This window comes from Tupaia chinensis, unplaced genomic scaffold (assembly GCF_000334495.1).
Source record: "Tupaia chinensis unplaced genomic scaffold, TupChi_1.0 Scaffold000335_1, whole genome shotgun sequence".
NCBI classification, from domain to species: domain Eukaryota; kingdom Metazoa; phylum Chordata; class Mammalia; order Scandentia; family Tupaiidae; genus Tupaia; species Tupaia belangeri.
Genome location: NW_006159829.1, coordinates 447,910 through 465,789, shown reverse-complemented (window position 1 = coordinate 465,789; position 17,880 = coordinate 447,910). Strand labels below are relative to the sequence as shown.

General features: G+C 58.9%; 1 protein-coding gene across 2 annotated transcripts in view; it reads right to left on the bottom strand.

The window, feature by feature from the left end:
* The window catches only part of ZC3H3 (zinc finger CCCH-type containing 3), a gene marked incomplete at its 5' end in the record, with an annotated part of 65,962 nt that extends 50,937 nt beyond the window's left edge, over positions 1 to 15,025 (bottom strand). For both annotated transcript variants that reach the window (XM_027773291.1, XM_027773292.1), the window contains 2 exon segments: positions 12,447 to 12,640; positions 13,729 to 15,025. In XM_027773291.1, the coding sequence (XP_027629092.1) occupies positions 12,447 to 12,640; positions 13,729 to 15,025 (1,491 nt within the window).
* Positions 15,026 to 17,880: the final 2,855 nt, after the last annotated feature.

Below are 17,880 nucleotides of genomic sequence, written 5' to 3'. Positions count from 1 at the left end.
CGGCCAAGGTCGGCTCCAGCCTCCCCTCTGGGTGACAAGAGGGTATGTCTGGGGCCGGGGCAAGCCTGCCCATGGTCCCCAGGGCCTTCTGGCCACCCAGGCTGGGCTGCTTGGCTGCTGCTCTGGACAGAGTGGAGGGCTAGGGGCCCGTGTTGCGCCTGCCCCACAGCCTCCCCCCGCCACGGCAGGCAGACAGGGCAGCAGCAGGGCCTGCTGCAGCACAGCAAGGGGACAGTGGGCAGCACAGAGGTTCACAGGTCCCAGGGCAGGATGCATGCTCGGTCTCCCTATGGGGCACTGCAGCTGTGAGGGCCTGTGGCTGCAGGGGAAGGGGCTCAGTGTAGCACCCCGAGAGCCTCAGCCCTGCCAGGCCCCCTCTACCCTCTCAGGTGGAATATCCCTGCTGAGGGGCCTGCCAGATATGGGGAACCTTCAGTCCCCTCCAGTCGACGAGAATACGATGCCAGCCACACTGCAGAACTGAAGGGCACAGCAGGCCCTCAGCACAGGCAACAGGGTAACAGAGAGATCTGGAGGACGTCCCCTGGGGCAGCAGGCTGGGCCAGCCAGGCCAGAGGGTGCTAGGCCATGGGGCCTCATGAAGAGCCTCTGGGGTGGGACACGGGGGACTCTGCTCCCACTGTCCCCAGGCTGGTCACAATGCAAGACAGCCGAGACAACCGCAACCTCACCCATGTTCCCATCCACTGCGGCCCAGGCCAACGTGCAGGGACACACAGGTGACGAGGCACCGCCCGCAGCTGTGCTATCACCACAGAGCCCCTGGTGGCTGCCCCGTCTCCAGGGACCCTCCCGTTCCTCTAAATGAGCGGCGATGGCAGCTGGTGAACCCCTGCCTGACGCTGGCACGGCAGGAGCTGCCAGGGCCTCACTCCAACAGCGTCAGATGTGGGACGGCTGGAATCGCAAAGCATGCATTCTTATGAGTCTAACAGATCAGGTGTCCTCACTGCGTTCTCCCTGCCCTGGAGGGCGTCCAGCCCTCCAAATATGGATGGCCTCACTGCATGCACAGGGCATGTGGCCCTCGTGTCTGCTGGGGGTCACCTCAGCACTGCCCCAGACCACCAGAGGCTGGGTGTCTGGCAGGCCCCTCAGCAACAGCAGCAGGCTACCAGGCAGGGGGAGTGCAGCAGGTCAGCTGCCAAAGCCCACGTCAGCAGAAATGGGCCACGGAGCCTTGTCAGCAGAGGGAACCGCAGCACCCAGGGCAGCCTCCTCGCTCCCGGTCAGACAGGAGGCCGTGGACATGCGCACGCACACGCACGTGCACATGGGCTCATAGCCCAGAGACCCTGGACCCGGACGGGGAGGCGGGCTACCAGGGAGCTGTCTGGGGACGAGGAGGCCTAGGGCAGTACAGGGACAACCTCTGGGGCTCTCGCCTGGCCCCCGCACCCAGGGCCACAGGAGCCCACGATCTGCTGTCCTCGCAGCACCGGCAGAAAGGGGGTCCACCCTGACCGTGTCGGCGGGCTGCGAGTCACCGTCAGCAGCTGAGAAGCCAGCTCGGCAATGACAAATGGCCACTGTCAGCAGTCCCGGCCTGCGGGTCCGTGTTCCCTGTTGTTCCGAGCTACCTGGTGTTTAATGACAACACTGTCAGCCCCAGATGCAGCACCACCGAAGCGGCCGCGCCTCAGACTGTCAGAGCCCCATTAGAAGGAAGATTGAGACCCTACTCTTCCTAAAGTCACTCAAGCAACGCCAGCCGCCAGTTCCTGTAATTGCCGTGCACGGCCATCGATCGCACGCGACACCTGGCCGTCCGAATGAGATGGGAGTAGATCTCTCGGTGACAGCCACTATAGATTACAGAGGCGGGGGCTCCCCCCCCCAGGCGGGTCTTCCCCCTCCTTGCTGCCACCTTCCTCCATGCCCCTGCCCCTGAAGCTCAGCGGGAAGAGGCCAAGTGGGGTGGCCCTCCAGAGACACCCCACTGTACCCAGTTGCCCCAAGGGGGGCCCCATAGGCTCAGGGGCCACTGCTGCAGGCAGCAAAGGGGGACCCTGCAGAAGTAAGCACAGGCCTGGGAGGGGTGTGCAGGGTCACAGCCTGTAGCCCACACTGCCTCTGCAAGCAAGTGCAGACACTCTGGGCCCCGCGGCCACAGCCTGCCACCCCACACAGGCCCAGTCGGCCCAGCCCAGCACCCACACCAGCCTGGTCTGCCCACGCCGACCCGGCCGGCCCACACCAGCAGCCCAGAGAGTGCATGTGCAGGGCTGGCCCCACCTCCACAGCCCCGGCTTAGGGCCCCACCTCCCTTTCCTGCTTGGGGCCACACTCACTGTAGGCCTAGGACTCCAGGGCTGCGCTCTTCTCTCTGTCTGCCGTCGGCCTGGCCCCCTCGGCATGGCCCCCTCGGCTTTGACTCTGGCAGGGTCTCTGTAGTCCGGCCCACCCCCCACGCCCAGCTCAGTGCAGAGTGCAACATGCGTGATTTCTCATTTTTTGTCTCTCCCACAAGCACATGCGCCCTATAACAAAAATCTAAAACAAACAAATAAAACACACGCAATGCCTACCACTAGTACAAAACAACCAAACAGGTCAGGCTTGACCCAAAATAAAGAGGGGAAAACACACAACAGAATAGACAGGGGTATGGATACCTGAGTGGACTTTAAACCAGCAGCTGGCATAATGGCTATGTCACTGGACTCCCATGTAGTCAACCACGGTTCGAGTCTCGGATATGGGACTCGATGCACGCACGTGTGCCCAGCATGAGTTTAAGCCGCCAGGTCCAGGACTTGAACCACTGTCGACTAAATGAGAGCCCAGCGACACAGCCATTACACCAACTACTGGTCCCGAGACCTAAAAACTATTAAGGAAAACAAGTGGAAGGACCAGCAGATGGTATAGTGGTTAAGTTGCTAGTCTCCCACACGGTTCGAGTCCTGGACTCAGTAACTTCTTCAAAATCATACCAGTTGCATGTGCATGAGTGCCCGAGATCCCGGGAGGAGAACGGAGAAGGGGATGAGGCATGGCTGTCCCTGGGGTGATTTCTCACTTTCCCTCTCATTATCTCTGTCTCTCTCTCTCTCTAGTGAGTGTATACACCCTAAGGCAAAAAAACTCTGAAAAAAAGGTAAACATTTTTTTTTTTTAATTTTTTTATTTTTGAGAGATTTTCACTGTAGGGCGCGTGTGCTCGCCAGACAGACAGAGAGAGACATAGAGACAGAAAGCGAGAAATCACCCCCCAGGGGGATGGTCACGCCGCAATCCCTTCTCCTCCATTCTCCTCTCGGGATCTTGGGCACGCACGCACACACACCCGGCATGAGTTTTAAGCCACCGGGTCCGGGACACGAACCACGGTCGACTACGTGGGAGTCCAAAACTTAAGAACAGTAACTGAAACCATGACCGCAACAGATAGTCTTAGCAGCCAGTTACATGGAGCCAAATTAAAGAAAAAAGAATCAAACTAGAAAACAGGGTAGATTACAGGAAGTTACAAAGAAAACACGTAGACTAGAAAACAGGGCAGGGAAATACCTGGACCTAAGCATGGGGAGAAGCCACAGCACAGCGAAAGCTCGGGGACACACAGATGCTGTGCACAGCTTGCTCACACTGCAGCTGAGACCCCGAAGGGAGAAGGCGGCAGGAAGGGTTTGAAGCTACAATGGCCAGAGTTTTCCAAGACACAGATTCGGGCACTAGTGCAGGCCCCGGGCAGGACCCACAGAAAGTGCACCTCGGTCCTTCCCAGGAGCTGCTGAGAGCCACAGGGAAGGACAGCTCAGTAGCCACGAGGAGGAAGAAAGGCACCCTCTGTCCCCAGGATTTTGCATGTGACTTTACAACAGCTAGGCTGGCCCCAGGGCAGTGCAGAGAAGCCTCCAGAGGCAGAAATAAGCCGGCTGCCGCCCTGATGGCCTCCTTCCAGTAAGCTCAGTCTTCAGAAACTAAGGCAAAAATAAGTCTTCAAACAAACACACCGGTCCCTAGAAGGCTCGCACCATGGACAGTAGAGGGAGAGAGGAGCAGAGAACAGGGAGGGGACAGACTGCACGGAGGGGGCAGATGGCCTGCCCAGAAGCCCACAGGGAAGGCTGCACACCACGGCTGTTCTAGCACGCAGGGCGGGAGACACCAGGTGAGTATTCCTACCCCAGAAGTGCTCGGACACTGAAGGGCCGGCAACAGAGCACGCGTCAAAACCTCTGCAGAAACTGCAAAAGGGCAGAAGGAACTTCATGAAGGAAACATCAACTTTTTCTTTTTTTTACAAGTTTTTTGAGGGACCAGCAGTTAGCGTAATGGCTATGTCGCGGGACTCCCATATAGTCGATCGTGGTTCGAGTCCTGGACCCGGTGGCTTAAACTCACGCTAGGCGCCATGTGCGTGTATGCCCAAGATCCTGAGAGGAGAATGGAGGAGAAGGGATTGTGGTGTGGCCATTCCCCCTGGGGGGTGATTTCTCGCTTTCTGTTTCTTGTCTTTCTGGCAAGCGTACGCACCCTATAGCAAAAAAACTCTAAAAAAAGAAAAAAAATAAATAAAAATAAAAAATTATCTGTCAGTTATTAAAAAAGAAAAAGAAATTGAATTTGTAGTTTAAAAACCTTATGTGGACCAGCAGTTGGCATAATGGCTATGTCACTGGACTCCCATGTAGTCAACCACGGTTCGAGTCCCGGACCCAGTTGCTTAAACTCACGCCAGGCGCATGTGCGTGCATGCCCAAGTTCCCAAGAGGAGAATGGAGGAGAAGGGATTGTGGCATGGTCATCCCCCCTAGGGGATGATTTCTTGTTTTCTGTCTTTCTGTCTCTCTGTCTTTCTGGTGAGCGCATGTGCCCTATAGCAAAAAAAACCTCTCCAAAAAATAAAAAAATAACTTCAAAACCCAGGACCAGCACAATGCTCACGTCGCTGGACTCCCACACGACCAATCACGGTTCGAGTCTCAGACCCAGCGGCCTGAAACTCACACCAGGCACATGTGTGTGCACGCTCAAAATCCCGAAGGGAAAGTAGAGGAGAAGGGATTATGGTGTGGCCATCCCTCGGAGGGGTGATTTCTTTCTTTCTGTCTCTCTCTCTCTCTCTCTCCAATGAGCGCACACGCCCTAGAGCAAAAAAGTCTCTCGAAAAATAAATAACTTCAAAATTCCCTCATGTCTGGAAATTAAGCAATATCCTTCCGAACCCATGGATCAAAAAAAAATTACAATGCAAATTAGAAAACATTCTAGAGGAGAACAAGATTTAACTTAAGGAGGACATAGTTACAACTCTGCTGAAGTGAAGTCTTTAACCTGAACCTGTATACTCTGGAGACAGGAGTCTGTCCTGAGAGGTCCACCCAGCACCTCTGGCGCTCTGGCTGCAGGACCTCCTGAGGGGGCTCCTCCCACTGCCCATGTGAAGGCCTGGCCTGGGAGGGCAGTCCAGCTCTGCCATGCCATCTGGGTCCCAGGCCAGCCCAACAGCTGCAGCCATGTGGCCATGTACAGGCAAGATACAGCAGCCCCAGCCAGAGGGTAAACCCACTCCGCCCAGCTGGGCTCTAGGGCCCTGTGGGGCAGACGCTGAGGCACGCACCGAGGCAGCCATGGCCTTGGGGCACCCTCCTGGGCTCAGATGGATGCGCCTCGCCCAGCCCTACCACCACCTCCTCGCCCCCGACATCTGGCAGGTCGCTCCCCATCCCGCCCTTGGAAGCCCTCCTCCCAGCAGGAGAGATGCCTCCAGATTGTGCCCCTCTGTTCCCAGAGTCACTCCGTGCAGCTCGCCAGGAGGTCTGGCCCAGGGCCCAGCAAGGCGCAGGGGGGGCTCAGTGGTGCTCTGGGGCCTTCTTCCCTTAACGGACAAGGAAGCCACAGAGCAGGGGCCCTAGCTGGATCTGAGCCAGCAGAGGGGCTGGGCAGAAGGCCGAGGGGCACTGGGACTTGCCTCCCACCCTGGTGTGCCAGTGGAAATGGGCAGGGGTGATCACAAAGGGACCCACATCCAACCGTGCCCTGGGCCTCTGGTGCCACAGCAGGTGTCCTGGGCAAGGTCATGGTGGGGGGATGCAGGAGGTACAGGAGGGGAGGAGAGAAGGGCAGCCTGCCAGCTGCAGGAAGGAAAGGCAGGATCCCTGGCCTGGAGGAGACCCCAGAGCACCCTGATGACAGGCAGAGAAGGTGCCAAACTTGCAGGCCTTCTAACCCCAGAGAGCCCTGTCCCATCTCCAGCAGGAGAGCACTCCCACATACATAGTCACATCCACTGCCAGGCCAGCAGAGTGCCAGACCACCCAGGAGCCGGGTTGCACAGAGGGGTGCCTTCAGTGCCTGGAGGAGTCAATGCTGTCGGCTTGGCTCAGAACGGCCCATACAGGAGGTGGTTGGGCCTGGCCTTTGTCCTGAGCCCAGGGCCAGCTGACAGGCTGGGCTGGATGAGCAAGAGGGCTGCCTTGAGAGTCTGCCTGGACACCCAGGCGAGGAGGCATGCCACCCCTCGTCCAGGAGCATGGGGACGTGAAGACCTTGGTTCAGTTCGCACAAGCAGCAGCTCAGGTCCTAGCCTGGGGACCCAGGGCCCATCCAGGGCACAAGCACTAGACATCCCAGGCCAGGAGTCAGGCAGGCCGGCCCAGGTCTTCAGCCTCACAGCCACCACTGAGCTGCCATCATGGGTGCAACCAGCCCGGTTCTGGAACAATTCATTAGTGCAGCCTCATGTAAAACCATAAAATCGAGGCCTCGGGCACCCAATCGTGTATGCGGGCCTCAAGGATCCTGCGGCTGCCTTTCACAGAGCCTAATTCAGCGCTTTCTTTTTCCCTTATGAAAGCAGGACTCCGCATCTAACCACTCCCACGCCCTTCCACGGTGTCTGCGTAGGAAAATCCAACAGCCCAGCTGCACGGCAGCGGCGACGGACTGAGGGCCTGCAGCAATGGGCAGACCCAGGCGTCCTGCTAGCCCGTAGAAGCAGCGAGCCTGGACCAAAGTCCTGAGCAGCCACCACGGGGAACGACCCAACCCACGGACTCACGGCACCCACGCCTGTGCAGGGAACACAGGGCCCAAAGCCTCCTTGCAAGGGGTGCCAGGGGCTTCTGTGCTCCCCAGGACACCGGCCACATTTGGGGACCTCAGCCTCACCAGCACTACACTGCAAGAGCCCCTCGGGCCACTGGGACCTGGCATCCTCTCCTGCTGAGACCCACCAGGCCCACCCTGAGCCCACCCTGAGCCAGCACCTCAGGGCCCCGTATGCCCCCCGCCCTCCCTCTCATGCCTGGTCCAGGGGGAACAGGGCAAGGGCTGCCACACACCCTATGCCTGAGTGCAAAGGGGTGTCCTGGGGTCCTGACGACAGCTCTGCAGCTGTCCCAGGAGGCCAGGACCCACACCTGGGGGGTGCGGCGCCAGCCTGGGAGGGCCCACTGGGGAGCTGGCTGTGTTGGGTGGGGGTGCATACGGTCACCCTAATGAGCGCAGAGTGGCGGAAGCATGTCTACTTGGTGAGAAGTCCCGCCCTCTGTGGCCGTCTCACAGCACGTCCCACGGGCTCAGGGCACCCTGCAGCCGCTGCATCTGCCCTGTAAGCATTCATGGGCAAATGCCACCGCCAGGTCCAGGTGGTGCTGGCTCCCTGCCCACTGCCAGCACAGGAAGCAAAGGCAGGGTAGCACCCACGCGGGACGCCGATGCCTCCCAACAGCCCCAGGCTGCCCCTCCACTGCCAACCGCACGGGACTCCCGGACAGCCTAGGCAGCAAGGGCCTGCTCCACAGCCCTCACGCACCCCCAGGCTGCCATCCTGCCACACGCCGGCCAGGGCACAGACCAGTTGCAGAGTTTAGATGCGGTGAGGATGGGGCAAATCCTGCACCCCCCCCCACCTGCACCTCCCAGCTCCACTCAGGGCCAGACCCCCGCACCAGCGACCCCGCCCACCAGCCACGGCTCATCTTGGGCCTCCGATGGGCCTCTGTGATCAAAGGAGACCTTGCCTAGTCCAGGAGAGGCTTGCCAGAGTGGGTGTGGCCTGGCCTGCTCAGAACTGTCCTGTCAGAGTGGGCGGGGCCTACTGGGCAGTGTGGTCAGGTGGGTGGGGCCTGTCCAAGGTGCGCCTTCCCTTACACACAAAGAACCGTGGGCCTTCAGGGATGAGGTGAAGTCAGACCACCTTAAAGGCTCCCACGGCAGCTGAGAGAGACTGCTGGGGCAGGCAGGCCGACTCTCAACTCTGGAGCCCCACAGACCATGGGCTAGCTAAGTGCAGGCCAGTGCCAGGGCATGGGGTGCAGAGCAGCCTGGCACACACCACATGCTAGGAGCTAAGCAGACAGGATGCACCTGCACCAGGGGCCAGAGGGCCCTTCAAGCTGGAGACAGCAGAGGACAGCAGGGCTGAAAAGGGGCCCAGGTTGACCAGAGGGTAGGAAGCAGTGAACTGTGTGTCCGAGGGACCCGGCACTCCATGGATCCCTGTGTGGAGAAGAGGGCAAGGCATGTACCAGTGGGTAGCGAGGGACCCGGACATGGCAGGGCAGCAGAGGCCAAGAAGAGGTAGCTCATGCAGGGAGGGGCTCCCCAACCACTTCCTTGAAGACTTGGGCTTGGCGCATAGGCACCCAGTTCCCAGCAGAAACCCCAGGCAGGGTAGCAGGATGGCCCCAACACTGGGTAATATTAGCCGGGCAAGAGTCCAAGTCCCATGTCCTGCCTTCCTGCCAGACACCAACGGAGCAAGGAAACTCCACTTCTCTATAACCAGTGACGGCAGTCCCTGCACACCTTGGGGCCAGCTGTGTGCACACCAAGCTCTGGGCCAGAGGAGGGTGTGGATGCCTAGCCTGGCTCAGGGGGAGAGCCTGGCAGCTGGCAGGTCTCAGGCACCCTGAAAGCCAGCCCCTCCCTGCCCACTGTGGCGTGCTGGGCACGGGTGCGCCCAGCCTTCTCAGCCCTCTAGCAGACCCGCACCTTGGCCTACCATGTTCTGCCTTGCCTGCCTGGGCACGACACAAGAGGGACAGGGAGAAGCGGGGCTACTGCCCACACCCGCCACCCTGGGCAGGTGAAGCAGAGGGCCCCCACCCAACACACTCCTAGGGGTAAAGACCTTCCCTGGACACGTGATGTCAGGTGTTCTCAGGTGGCTGGCAGGCATCCCATGACAAATGGCCCCCAAGAAGTCTCCTGGTCTGAGGCACAGGGCGGCCAGGGAGAGCAGGGCCTCTGTCCTGGCCTGGCCAGGCTCAGCAGAGTTGAGCCTGTGGCCTTGGGCAGCCAGGTCAGAGCACTATGGCTCGGTGAGCACCATAGCTGGCCTTGGGCCCCTGGCCCCACACCAGAGCAAGAGCCCAGCACAGGTGGCCACCGCCAGGTTCCACGGTGCCTGCGGAGTGCCAACTGGACGCTGTCTCCGAGACCCTGAGAAGCCCTCCCTTCTGTCCAAATGCCTTCTCTGCTGGAGCCCCATGAAGCCGGTCTCCGCGGCAGCCCCTAGGAAATGCAGCCTCCCCAGGCCCCAGGGCCCTATCCGGGATGTCTCTTGTGGCTGTCCCCAGGAGCAAAGGGAGGAAGAGGTGGGTCCTGAGGACGCTCAGGGGCTGGGAGGGTGGGAGGAGCCAGCCTGGAACCTGCTCAGCTCTCAGTCCCCAGGCCTGAGCGGCCACGCGGCTGCTGAACAATGCAGTTTTGAATTCAATTAAAGCGATTATCTGTTGTGCCAAATAAATTGTATACAGCATATACCCCAGCACTCCGCACCTCCGGGCTCATTATTCCCTAACTGCTTCCTCCTGTTTATGCGCTCTCAAATTAAATTGCTGATAATATGCGCCAAAATAAAAAATGAGCACACCTTGTCCCAAGAAAATTGATTCTCCCTTTCCCTGGACTGGCGATTGCTGGGTTTTACACTCTCTGCTCCTGGTGATCGTCAGTAATTCAATTTTCTTTTATTAGCCCCCTTATCTGCTAAGCAATATAGCGGAATACAGTGGCAGAGCTGACCTCTTTCACACGGGTAAATGTTTAAAATCTCTTCCCTGATTAATTTTGCCAGTTAAGAAAAAGAGGAGAAATGGCCCGGCTCTTAGCCATCACAATGAATAAAGCTTAATGTTGATTGTGATGGAATTTCTAATGCCAGGGAAATTGATTGAACGCGGCAATTACCCCGCAGTAGTAACTCGAGGGAGATGGGATCGCTTTCTCCTGGCCGTAGCCTTTTGGTTATTTAAAACAATCCAATTTGCAAGGATAATTATGTATTAGTGTTTTATCTGCCACTTGAAATGAACAGGGGAGTTTCGGTACTGGCCCAGCATTAGCAGGTTATTGCTGCAAATTACTTGATATCTGCTTTCCTTCACATAAAGAGGAAATTAGGCGATCAATTACCAGAAAAAGGTGGACAAAGGGGCTGAGAGGGGCAAGTGCGCCCCCTACTGGCGGCGGGGCTGCGCAGCTCCCAGAAGCCTCTCCCCCTCCCACCCAGAGTAAGAGCCTTGGGTCCTCCCTGGATGCTCTGGGAGAGAAATGAGAGGACTCCACCAGCCGGAGGGTGGGCAGCCTTGGCTGGGCCCCTCTACTCCATAGAGGCTCAGCCCTCCCGGGTGGCAGTACCCCAGTACCCAGAGTACCCTCCTGTGTCTATCTACAGCTGCCTGGGGAGCCAAGAGCCCTGGGGCTCAGGACAGGCAGGGAGGGAGCCTGGGGGAGCTACACAGCGGCTTCCTGAAGTCCTGGCCAGCCCACACCATTACCTCCACCTGCCTGGGGTCTCGAGATGGCTGGCTGAGGCCGCCTGCCCACGTGGCTACAGGAGGACACAGGCACCAGCACCGCACTCAAGGCCTCTCTAGGCCTGAGCAGGCCTGCTCCATGCCTGCTGGCATTCCAGGGCCCAACACACGCCCAAGAACAGTGACCCTGAGTCCCGGCTCCCGCCCCTGGAGACCCAAAGCAACTCCTTCTCCTTACCAAGGACTCTGAGACCCTTCCTTATGACCTGCCCCAGCCCCTTTGGCCCACTGCTCCTGGACGACCTCCTGGCCACAGGGCTCCCTCCAGCCCCATCCTCAGTCTGCAGAGCAGGCACTCCGGGGCGGGGGGGGGGGGTGGGGGGGGGTCCAGGGCTCCAGGGCCCCAAGACTCCAGGGTCCCAAGGCCCCAAGGCTCCAGGGTTCTAGAGTTCCAGGGTGTCCTCCACACCCAGCAAACCTGCTCCCTCCCCACCTGCAGCCCAGTCTGCTCCCTCTTCCTTGAACACACTCGTGACCAGAACGTGCCCCAGTGCTCCCTGGCACCCAGTCTCTGGAAGCCTGCTGCCTGGGCACAGTGCTGCAGTTCTCAGGGGTGGGCGGGTGAGGGGGTGCCCGAGCAACAGCTCCTTTCCTCACTCTGGCTGCCCCTTCGACCCCCACAGGCTCTCATGCGGAAGCTGCTCCCTGGCCTCCCGGCAAAGGTGCCCTGGGCAGGCAGGACGAAGACGGAACCCCTCACTCTGCACTGCCCAGCTGCTCCCTATGGGTCCGCATGCACAGGAAACAGCAGCGCCCCACTCTGCTCTAGGCCAGAGAAAAGTAGGCAGGGGCCTGGCTGGAGCACCTTGGGCTCCTCCTGAGCCAGGGCCACCCACTACACTCCCACCTCCTGCTCAGGCCCTCTGGCTGCAGTCACATTGGGATGGCCATCCCGGCCCTGGAACACGGGACACAGACAGAAACAGCCTGTGCTGCTGGTCTCGCAGCGCCAGCCCCCCCCAACACAGACCCAAGCCCAGCGCCTGGGACCCAAAGCGCATTCTCCAAAGCCTTCCTGTTCTCAGCAGGGCTCCCAGAGCTTGACACATAGCCCGTGGTCAGGAGCACACCCCCCCAGCCTGCCCAGGCCACCACAACCAGCCTGCTGGTCCCTGACACGCCATGGTCCCCAGGCCTCACAGGAGCCTGGGACTCGGCTGCACACACAGCCACCAGCTCCAAGGGATCGGGTACACCTACACAAAACCCAGGGTCCTGCCAACACCACCCTCACTAGGAGCACCTGCACATACCAGCCCAGACTCTGCCAGAGTGGGGTGCTGAGACCCGCACCAGGGCCAGGGCCTGCCTCACCCCTGCAGCTGGGCATGCCCAGATCACCACAAAGGGCTCTCAGAGCCCCGGGCAGCTCCTCTCTGCAGCCCACCAGGTCCTCAACTCTCAGGGACTGACGCCTCCATACGGCAGACCTGCACTCCACAGCAGACCACAGAGGGCCCGGGCACCCTGGGAAGTCTTAGGTGTGAGCTGCAGCCCTCTCCTCTCCCAGGAGGGAGGACACGGGGTGACAGTGGGTGTGCAGAAAAGGCTACCAGCACGCTCTCCGCCCTGCTCTCCGCCGACCTGGCCAGGCAGGGCCTCTACAGCCAGGGCACGTGCACCCAGCTCCCCCGGGCTCTCCCCACCTACCTTCCTTGGAGGAGAGGTGGGCCTTGCTGGGGGGCACGCGGCACAGCCGGTGCCTGGAGACCTGCAGCAGGCCTCTGTTGGGGGTCTTCCTCAGGACTGGGCTGCTCCTGGCCCGCGAGGCCTGTCTCCTCCGGAGGCTGGGGTGGGTCTTGGCGAGGGCAGCAGGTGAGGGGCTGCTCTTGTCCCCAGGAAGGCTATAGGAACAAGACACGGCAGCTCCCAGCAGCTCCCAGCAGGCCCAAGGACAGTCCTGCCCGGCCCACACAGACACAGGGGCCCCAAGCAGGATGGACCTGGCTCAGAGATTCCTGAGGCTCCACCCCACTCACCCCATGAGCTGCTCCCTCCCCCCTTCCTAGCCAGGTGATGGGCAGGCTGGCTCCAAAACCACAGAGGGCCCTGGGCCAGGGCAGGCTGCTCCCCAGAGAGAGCAGAAGCCCTTGAACTGTCAGGGATGTCCCACCCCTCCCCACCTCCACAGGCCAGATGGGCCCTGCACAAGCCTAGGGGAGGAGACCCCCTCCCAGGTCCCATAAGAGGGCTGCTTCTCAAGGCCCCCTCTCCACACTCCCTTGAACGCAGCACCCCACCAGTGCAGGGCAGAGCCAAACCCCTCCCTGGAACAGAAGGAATGGCAGGCAGGGGGCCATGTGATTCCAGAGGGGACCCCGACAGTGTAGGCCAGGACAACTGGCCAGAGCCCGAGTCCAAGGTCAGGCCACAGGAACAACTTCCTAGGGGGAATTTGCAAGGAGCCTGCTGGGACAGCATGTGCCACTTTGGTGGCAGCCACTACTATCACCACCACCACCACCTGGTCGCTACTGAACTCAACTGAGTGGCCCCACAGGGTGGTGGGCTAGGAAGGAGACATGTCTACAGCAAGGAAGTGGCTGGCCTGGTCACCTGACACAGGGGTCAGCCAGCACACTGAACAGTCTGTTCTCTCTGGGGTAAGGGCTATCCTCCCAGGGTGCCCAACGCAGACTCCCAGAGCCCTGGGCTGGGAAAGGAGCCTACAGGGCAAGGCCTCCTACAACCCATAGCTCAGGCCAGGGCGGATACACTGCTCTTACACTGGCGGGGGGGTCACAGCCTGGCCTGCCACAATCCCTTGGTGCATAGGCTCTATGGACCTGCAACGGAAGCTGCCCGGCAAATGCCCAAAGAGGCTGCACGATGGCCCGAATTCCTCCACTCAGGGGCCAAGTGTACAATGCTGGCCCCATCTGCCCAGACAGGATCCCACGGAACCATGGAGGGCAGGCGGGCAGACACCTACCTGGTGGTCCCCCGTCTCCGAACGATCTTGGTGCGGCTCTTCACTTTGTAAGCTGAGAGTGGGGTCTCACCCAAGGGTGGCTTCGAACCACTGGGTCCCACTGCTGATGAGTCCCCTGGAGGGGACCTGGATGGCACTGGGGAGAGCTGGGAGGCATGCTCCTTGCTGCCAGTCTCTGATGGCCAACGGAAGGAGGAAGAGGAGGAGGCAGAGGGGCTAGAGGCCTTCCACTTGTACTTGCTTGGCGAGGGCCCAGGCTTGGAGGACGCAGCCGGCTTCCTGGACTTCGCCTCTGGGCCAGCTCGGGGCTGAAGCTTCTCCGTCTTTTCTTCTGTGCCAAAGGGCACCTTGCACATGGTCTCTGAGGCCACTCTGGGATTCCCGGCCTTCCGAGTGGCCCGGGGACTCCTCGCTGAGGCAGCTACCCACTTGTAGCTGCTCTTCCGGAACTTGTCTGTCCGGCAGGGTGCGAGCAGCAGAGCCTCTCGAGCTGGCCTGGGTCCTGAGGCAGGTCTTGGAGGGCTGGCTGGTGGTCCAGAGGGGGCCAGCTGACGTGGAGGTCCACCCGCGAGGAGCTGCGCAGCACAGCTGCCTGCAGAGGGCGTGCCCGCCTGCCGGCCTGGGGCCTCAGCAGCACGCGCAGGCAGGGTGGAGGGCGTGGGGCGGGCCTTGGCTGCAACTGCACTCTCACTGGCTGTCCGCCGGGGCTCTGAGGGGCTGTTGCTCACACTACCAGCAGACTTCACCACCCGCGGCTTGCTGGGCTCCTCCTGGCAGACCAGGACAGGGTAGTCTGCACTGCAGCTCCCCCTGGCTCTTCCTGGTCTCGAGGGCTGCAGCTGGCCACCTGGAGGCTCACCTTCACCACCCTGGGGTCTTTGGTTACCCCAAGGGGTATCCTCATATTCCTGAAAAGAGCCCTGCTGGGCCCCTGAAGCACTGGCAGAGGCAGACTTTGATGGTGGCTTAATTCTGATGACCATGTTCTGATCCGGGCTGAGCTGGACCTGTCTCTCAAGAACACACTGCTGGGGGTCAGGACCCTGACTGCTCCTGCCCCTACCCCAAAGAGGTGATTGTACAGCACGGTCACCGGGGGGGTCTGAAGGCCCTGGGGGCATGTTTACAAGAGAGTATTTCTTGCGCCACACAGGCCCATGGTGCGAGAAGCCTCTCCGGCCCGGACGAGGGTAGCAAGCCCCAAAGGCCCTGCCATGGTGGTAAGGAGGTGGCTGCCACCGGGGAGCAGACGAGGAAGGGGCATTGCCATGGAGGTTCTTGTAATCATCGATCAAACCTAAAACAGAGTCACAGACTCGATTAAACTGAGAAATAAAATCAGCGACGATACTGGTGGAAAAACCCCAGCCTCCCCCCACTCCCAAGCCCCTGTAGTTTCATGAAGGGCAGCCACCAGACCCTGAGAACCACAGACAATCCAGCCCAATCCCCCTAGGCCTGTCATTCCCACATCAGTCCTCTTTCTGCCTCTTACCCAGAAGGCACTCCTGTAGCACAACAGTCCCTGTTGCCACCTCTGGGCCTACCCCCTTGGAGAGGAAGGTCACTACACAGGAAGAGATCAGCAAGGGCCTGTGCCGTAATGCCTGGACCAGAGGGGACAAGTGAGCCCCAGAGGCCCTCTGGCTTGCCCACACATGAAAAAGGGAACAGGAGTGCACTTTAATCATCTCCAAGGCGCTGGACGGTGGCCTGGTGATGAAACACGGTATTCTGCAAGGCCGGCCCACATGGGAAGGTTGCCAGGTCACATCCGGAGAACTGAGTATGCTGGCACGCACGTACCTGCAACCCAGGGCTAGCTGAAGCAGGGCGTAGACAGCAATTGCAAGACCTGTCAGAGGTGCTGTATCTTGGTCTCTCCTCTGTCTTCCTTGCTCATGGAAGTAAGTAAACTTTAAAGAATAACAAGCCTGGGCTAGTCCACAACCTAATGATTAAAGTTGCTGAACTCTACATGGCTGAATACACGGTTCAAGTCTTCAACCTAGCAGTCTAGAAATACAGGGTGTGGGCCAGCATGCTAAGCTGGCATAATGGTTAAGGCGCTGGACCATATGACCACGGTTCAAGTCCCAGATCTAGCAGCTTGAAACTCACAGAAGGTGCTCGTGCGTGTCCAAAATTCTGAGAGGAGAACGGATGAGAGGGGACTGTGGCGTGGCCATCCCCCCAGGGGGTAACTTCTCACGTTCTATCTCTGTGTCACTCTCTGTCCCTCCAGCGAGCACATGCACCTGTAACAAAAATCTCTCTAAAAAAACACACATATACACAGGGTATGTGGGGCTGGCAGATAGCACAGTGGATGAGGCACTGGACTCCTACATGGCCTTTGAGTCCCAGACCCAGCAGCCCAAAAATCACAACAAATAAATAAATGTTTTAATAAAAGAAGAAAGGAAGGGGGGAAAAAAAAAACAGGTGTGGGGGCCAACAGATGGCACAGAGGTTGGACACTGGACTCCCGCGTGGTCAACAGCAGTTTTGAGTCCTGAACCTGGCAGCTGGAAAATCATGCCAAGCACATGTGAGCATGCCCAAGATCCTGGCAAGGGAAAGAAGGGACTGTGGTGCGGCTATCTCCTCCACCCAAGGGGGTCACTTCTCACTTTCTTACTGTCTCTGTCATCAGTCGCCTCTCTGACAAGCATATGCATCCTATAGCAAAAACCTTAAAAAAAAAGGTGTGTGTATACACACACACAAAATTTAAAAAGGGGGGAACCAGCAGTTAGCATAATGGCTATGTCGCTGGACTCCCACGTAGTCGACCGCGGTTCGCATCCCGGACCCGGTGGCTTAAAACTCACGCCAGACGCGTGTGCATGTGTGCCCAAGATCCTGATAGGAGTATGGAGGAGGGATTGTGGCGTGACCATCCCTCCTGGGGGGTGATTTCTCGCTTTCTGTCTCTATGTCTCTCTCTGTCTGTTTGGCGAGTGCACGCGCCCTATAGCGAAAATCTCTCAAAAAAAAAAATTTAAAAAGGGGGTGGAATGGAGAAGGAATTGTGGCATGACCACACCCCACGAAGGGCATTGTCTCCCTCTGTCTCTCTCAAGTGAGCACACACAACTTTTGGCAAATTTAAAAAAAAGAAGAATCTCCACTGAACTTCACAAAACTGATACATCTGGGCAGTCCAAGTTTGACAACAGAATTAAAACATTATGGCATGGTGGTGAAGAGAGCTAGACCCTACAGGGTTTGAGACCTGGACCACAGCTTGAAAAATGTGTTGGGTGTATGTTTACCCAAAACACTAAAGTGGGAGGGGGGAGTAGAGAAGAAGGGTTATTCTCCATGGAGGAAGTGCCTTTTCTTTCTTTCTTTTTTAATAACTATTTATTTAATTTTATTTATTCATTCATTCATTTCAATTTGACTAGAAGGAGACAGAGAGAAAGCAAGAAAACAAGCCACCAGATCTGGGACTCAAACTGTGGTCGGCCATGTAGGAGTGCTCAGCGCCTTAACCACCACGCCACCTGCTGGTCACCTTTTTAATGAGAGGTTTTTTGTCTTAGGGTGCATACGGTCGTCAGAGACAAACAGAAGTGAGAAACACCCCCAGGAGCGGATAGCCATGCGGCAATCACTTCTCCATTCATCTCTCGGGATTTTGGACAGGCAGGCATACACGCCCAGCGAATTTTATGCTGCCTGGTTCAGTACTCCAACAGTGGCCGCCTAAATGGTCCAGTACTTCCTCCCTCTCTCCAGGGAGCACACATGCCCTCTGGCAAAGATTTTTTTTAAAGAAAACACAGGAAACAGGCTCTTTCCAGCAGCCCTCTCACTACCCTCCTTACAGAAGAGACACCTGGCCCTGGAGTCCCCCGCGGTGCTGCCACGCCCATCGCCCCACTGAGCCACTGGAGAGCACCCTGGGGCGGTCGGCGGCCCGACCGCCAGTTATCCCCCACGTCCCGGCCCGACCAGGGGCACAGACCTGGCGACAGCTCAGCCCGGACAGTCCTGCTTACACTTTCCGAGCCCCCGAGTCTTCTCGTGGCGAGAACGACTTTACCTACGTTTCTGTTCGAAGTTTAGAAGAGCCCACGGGGGTCTAGAAGCACTTGTGGGGACGCCGTGGCAGGCAGGGAGGCCGGCGCGGGGCGGCCCGGA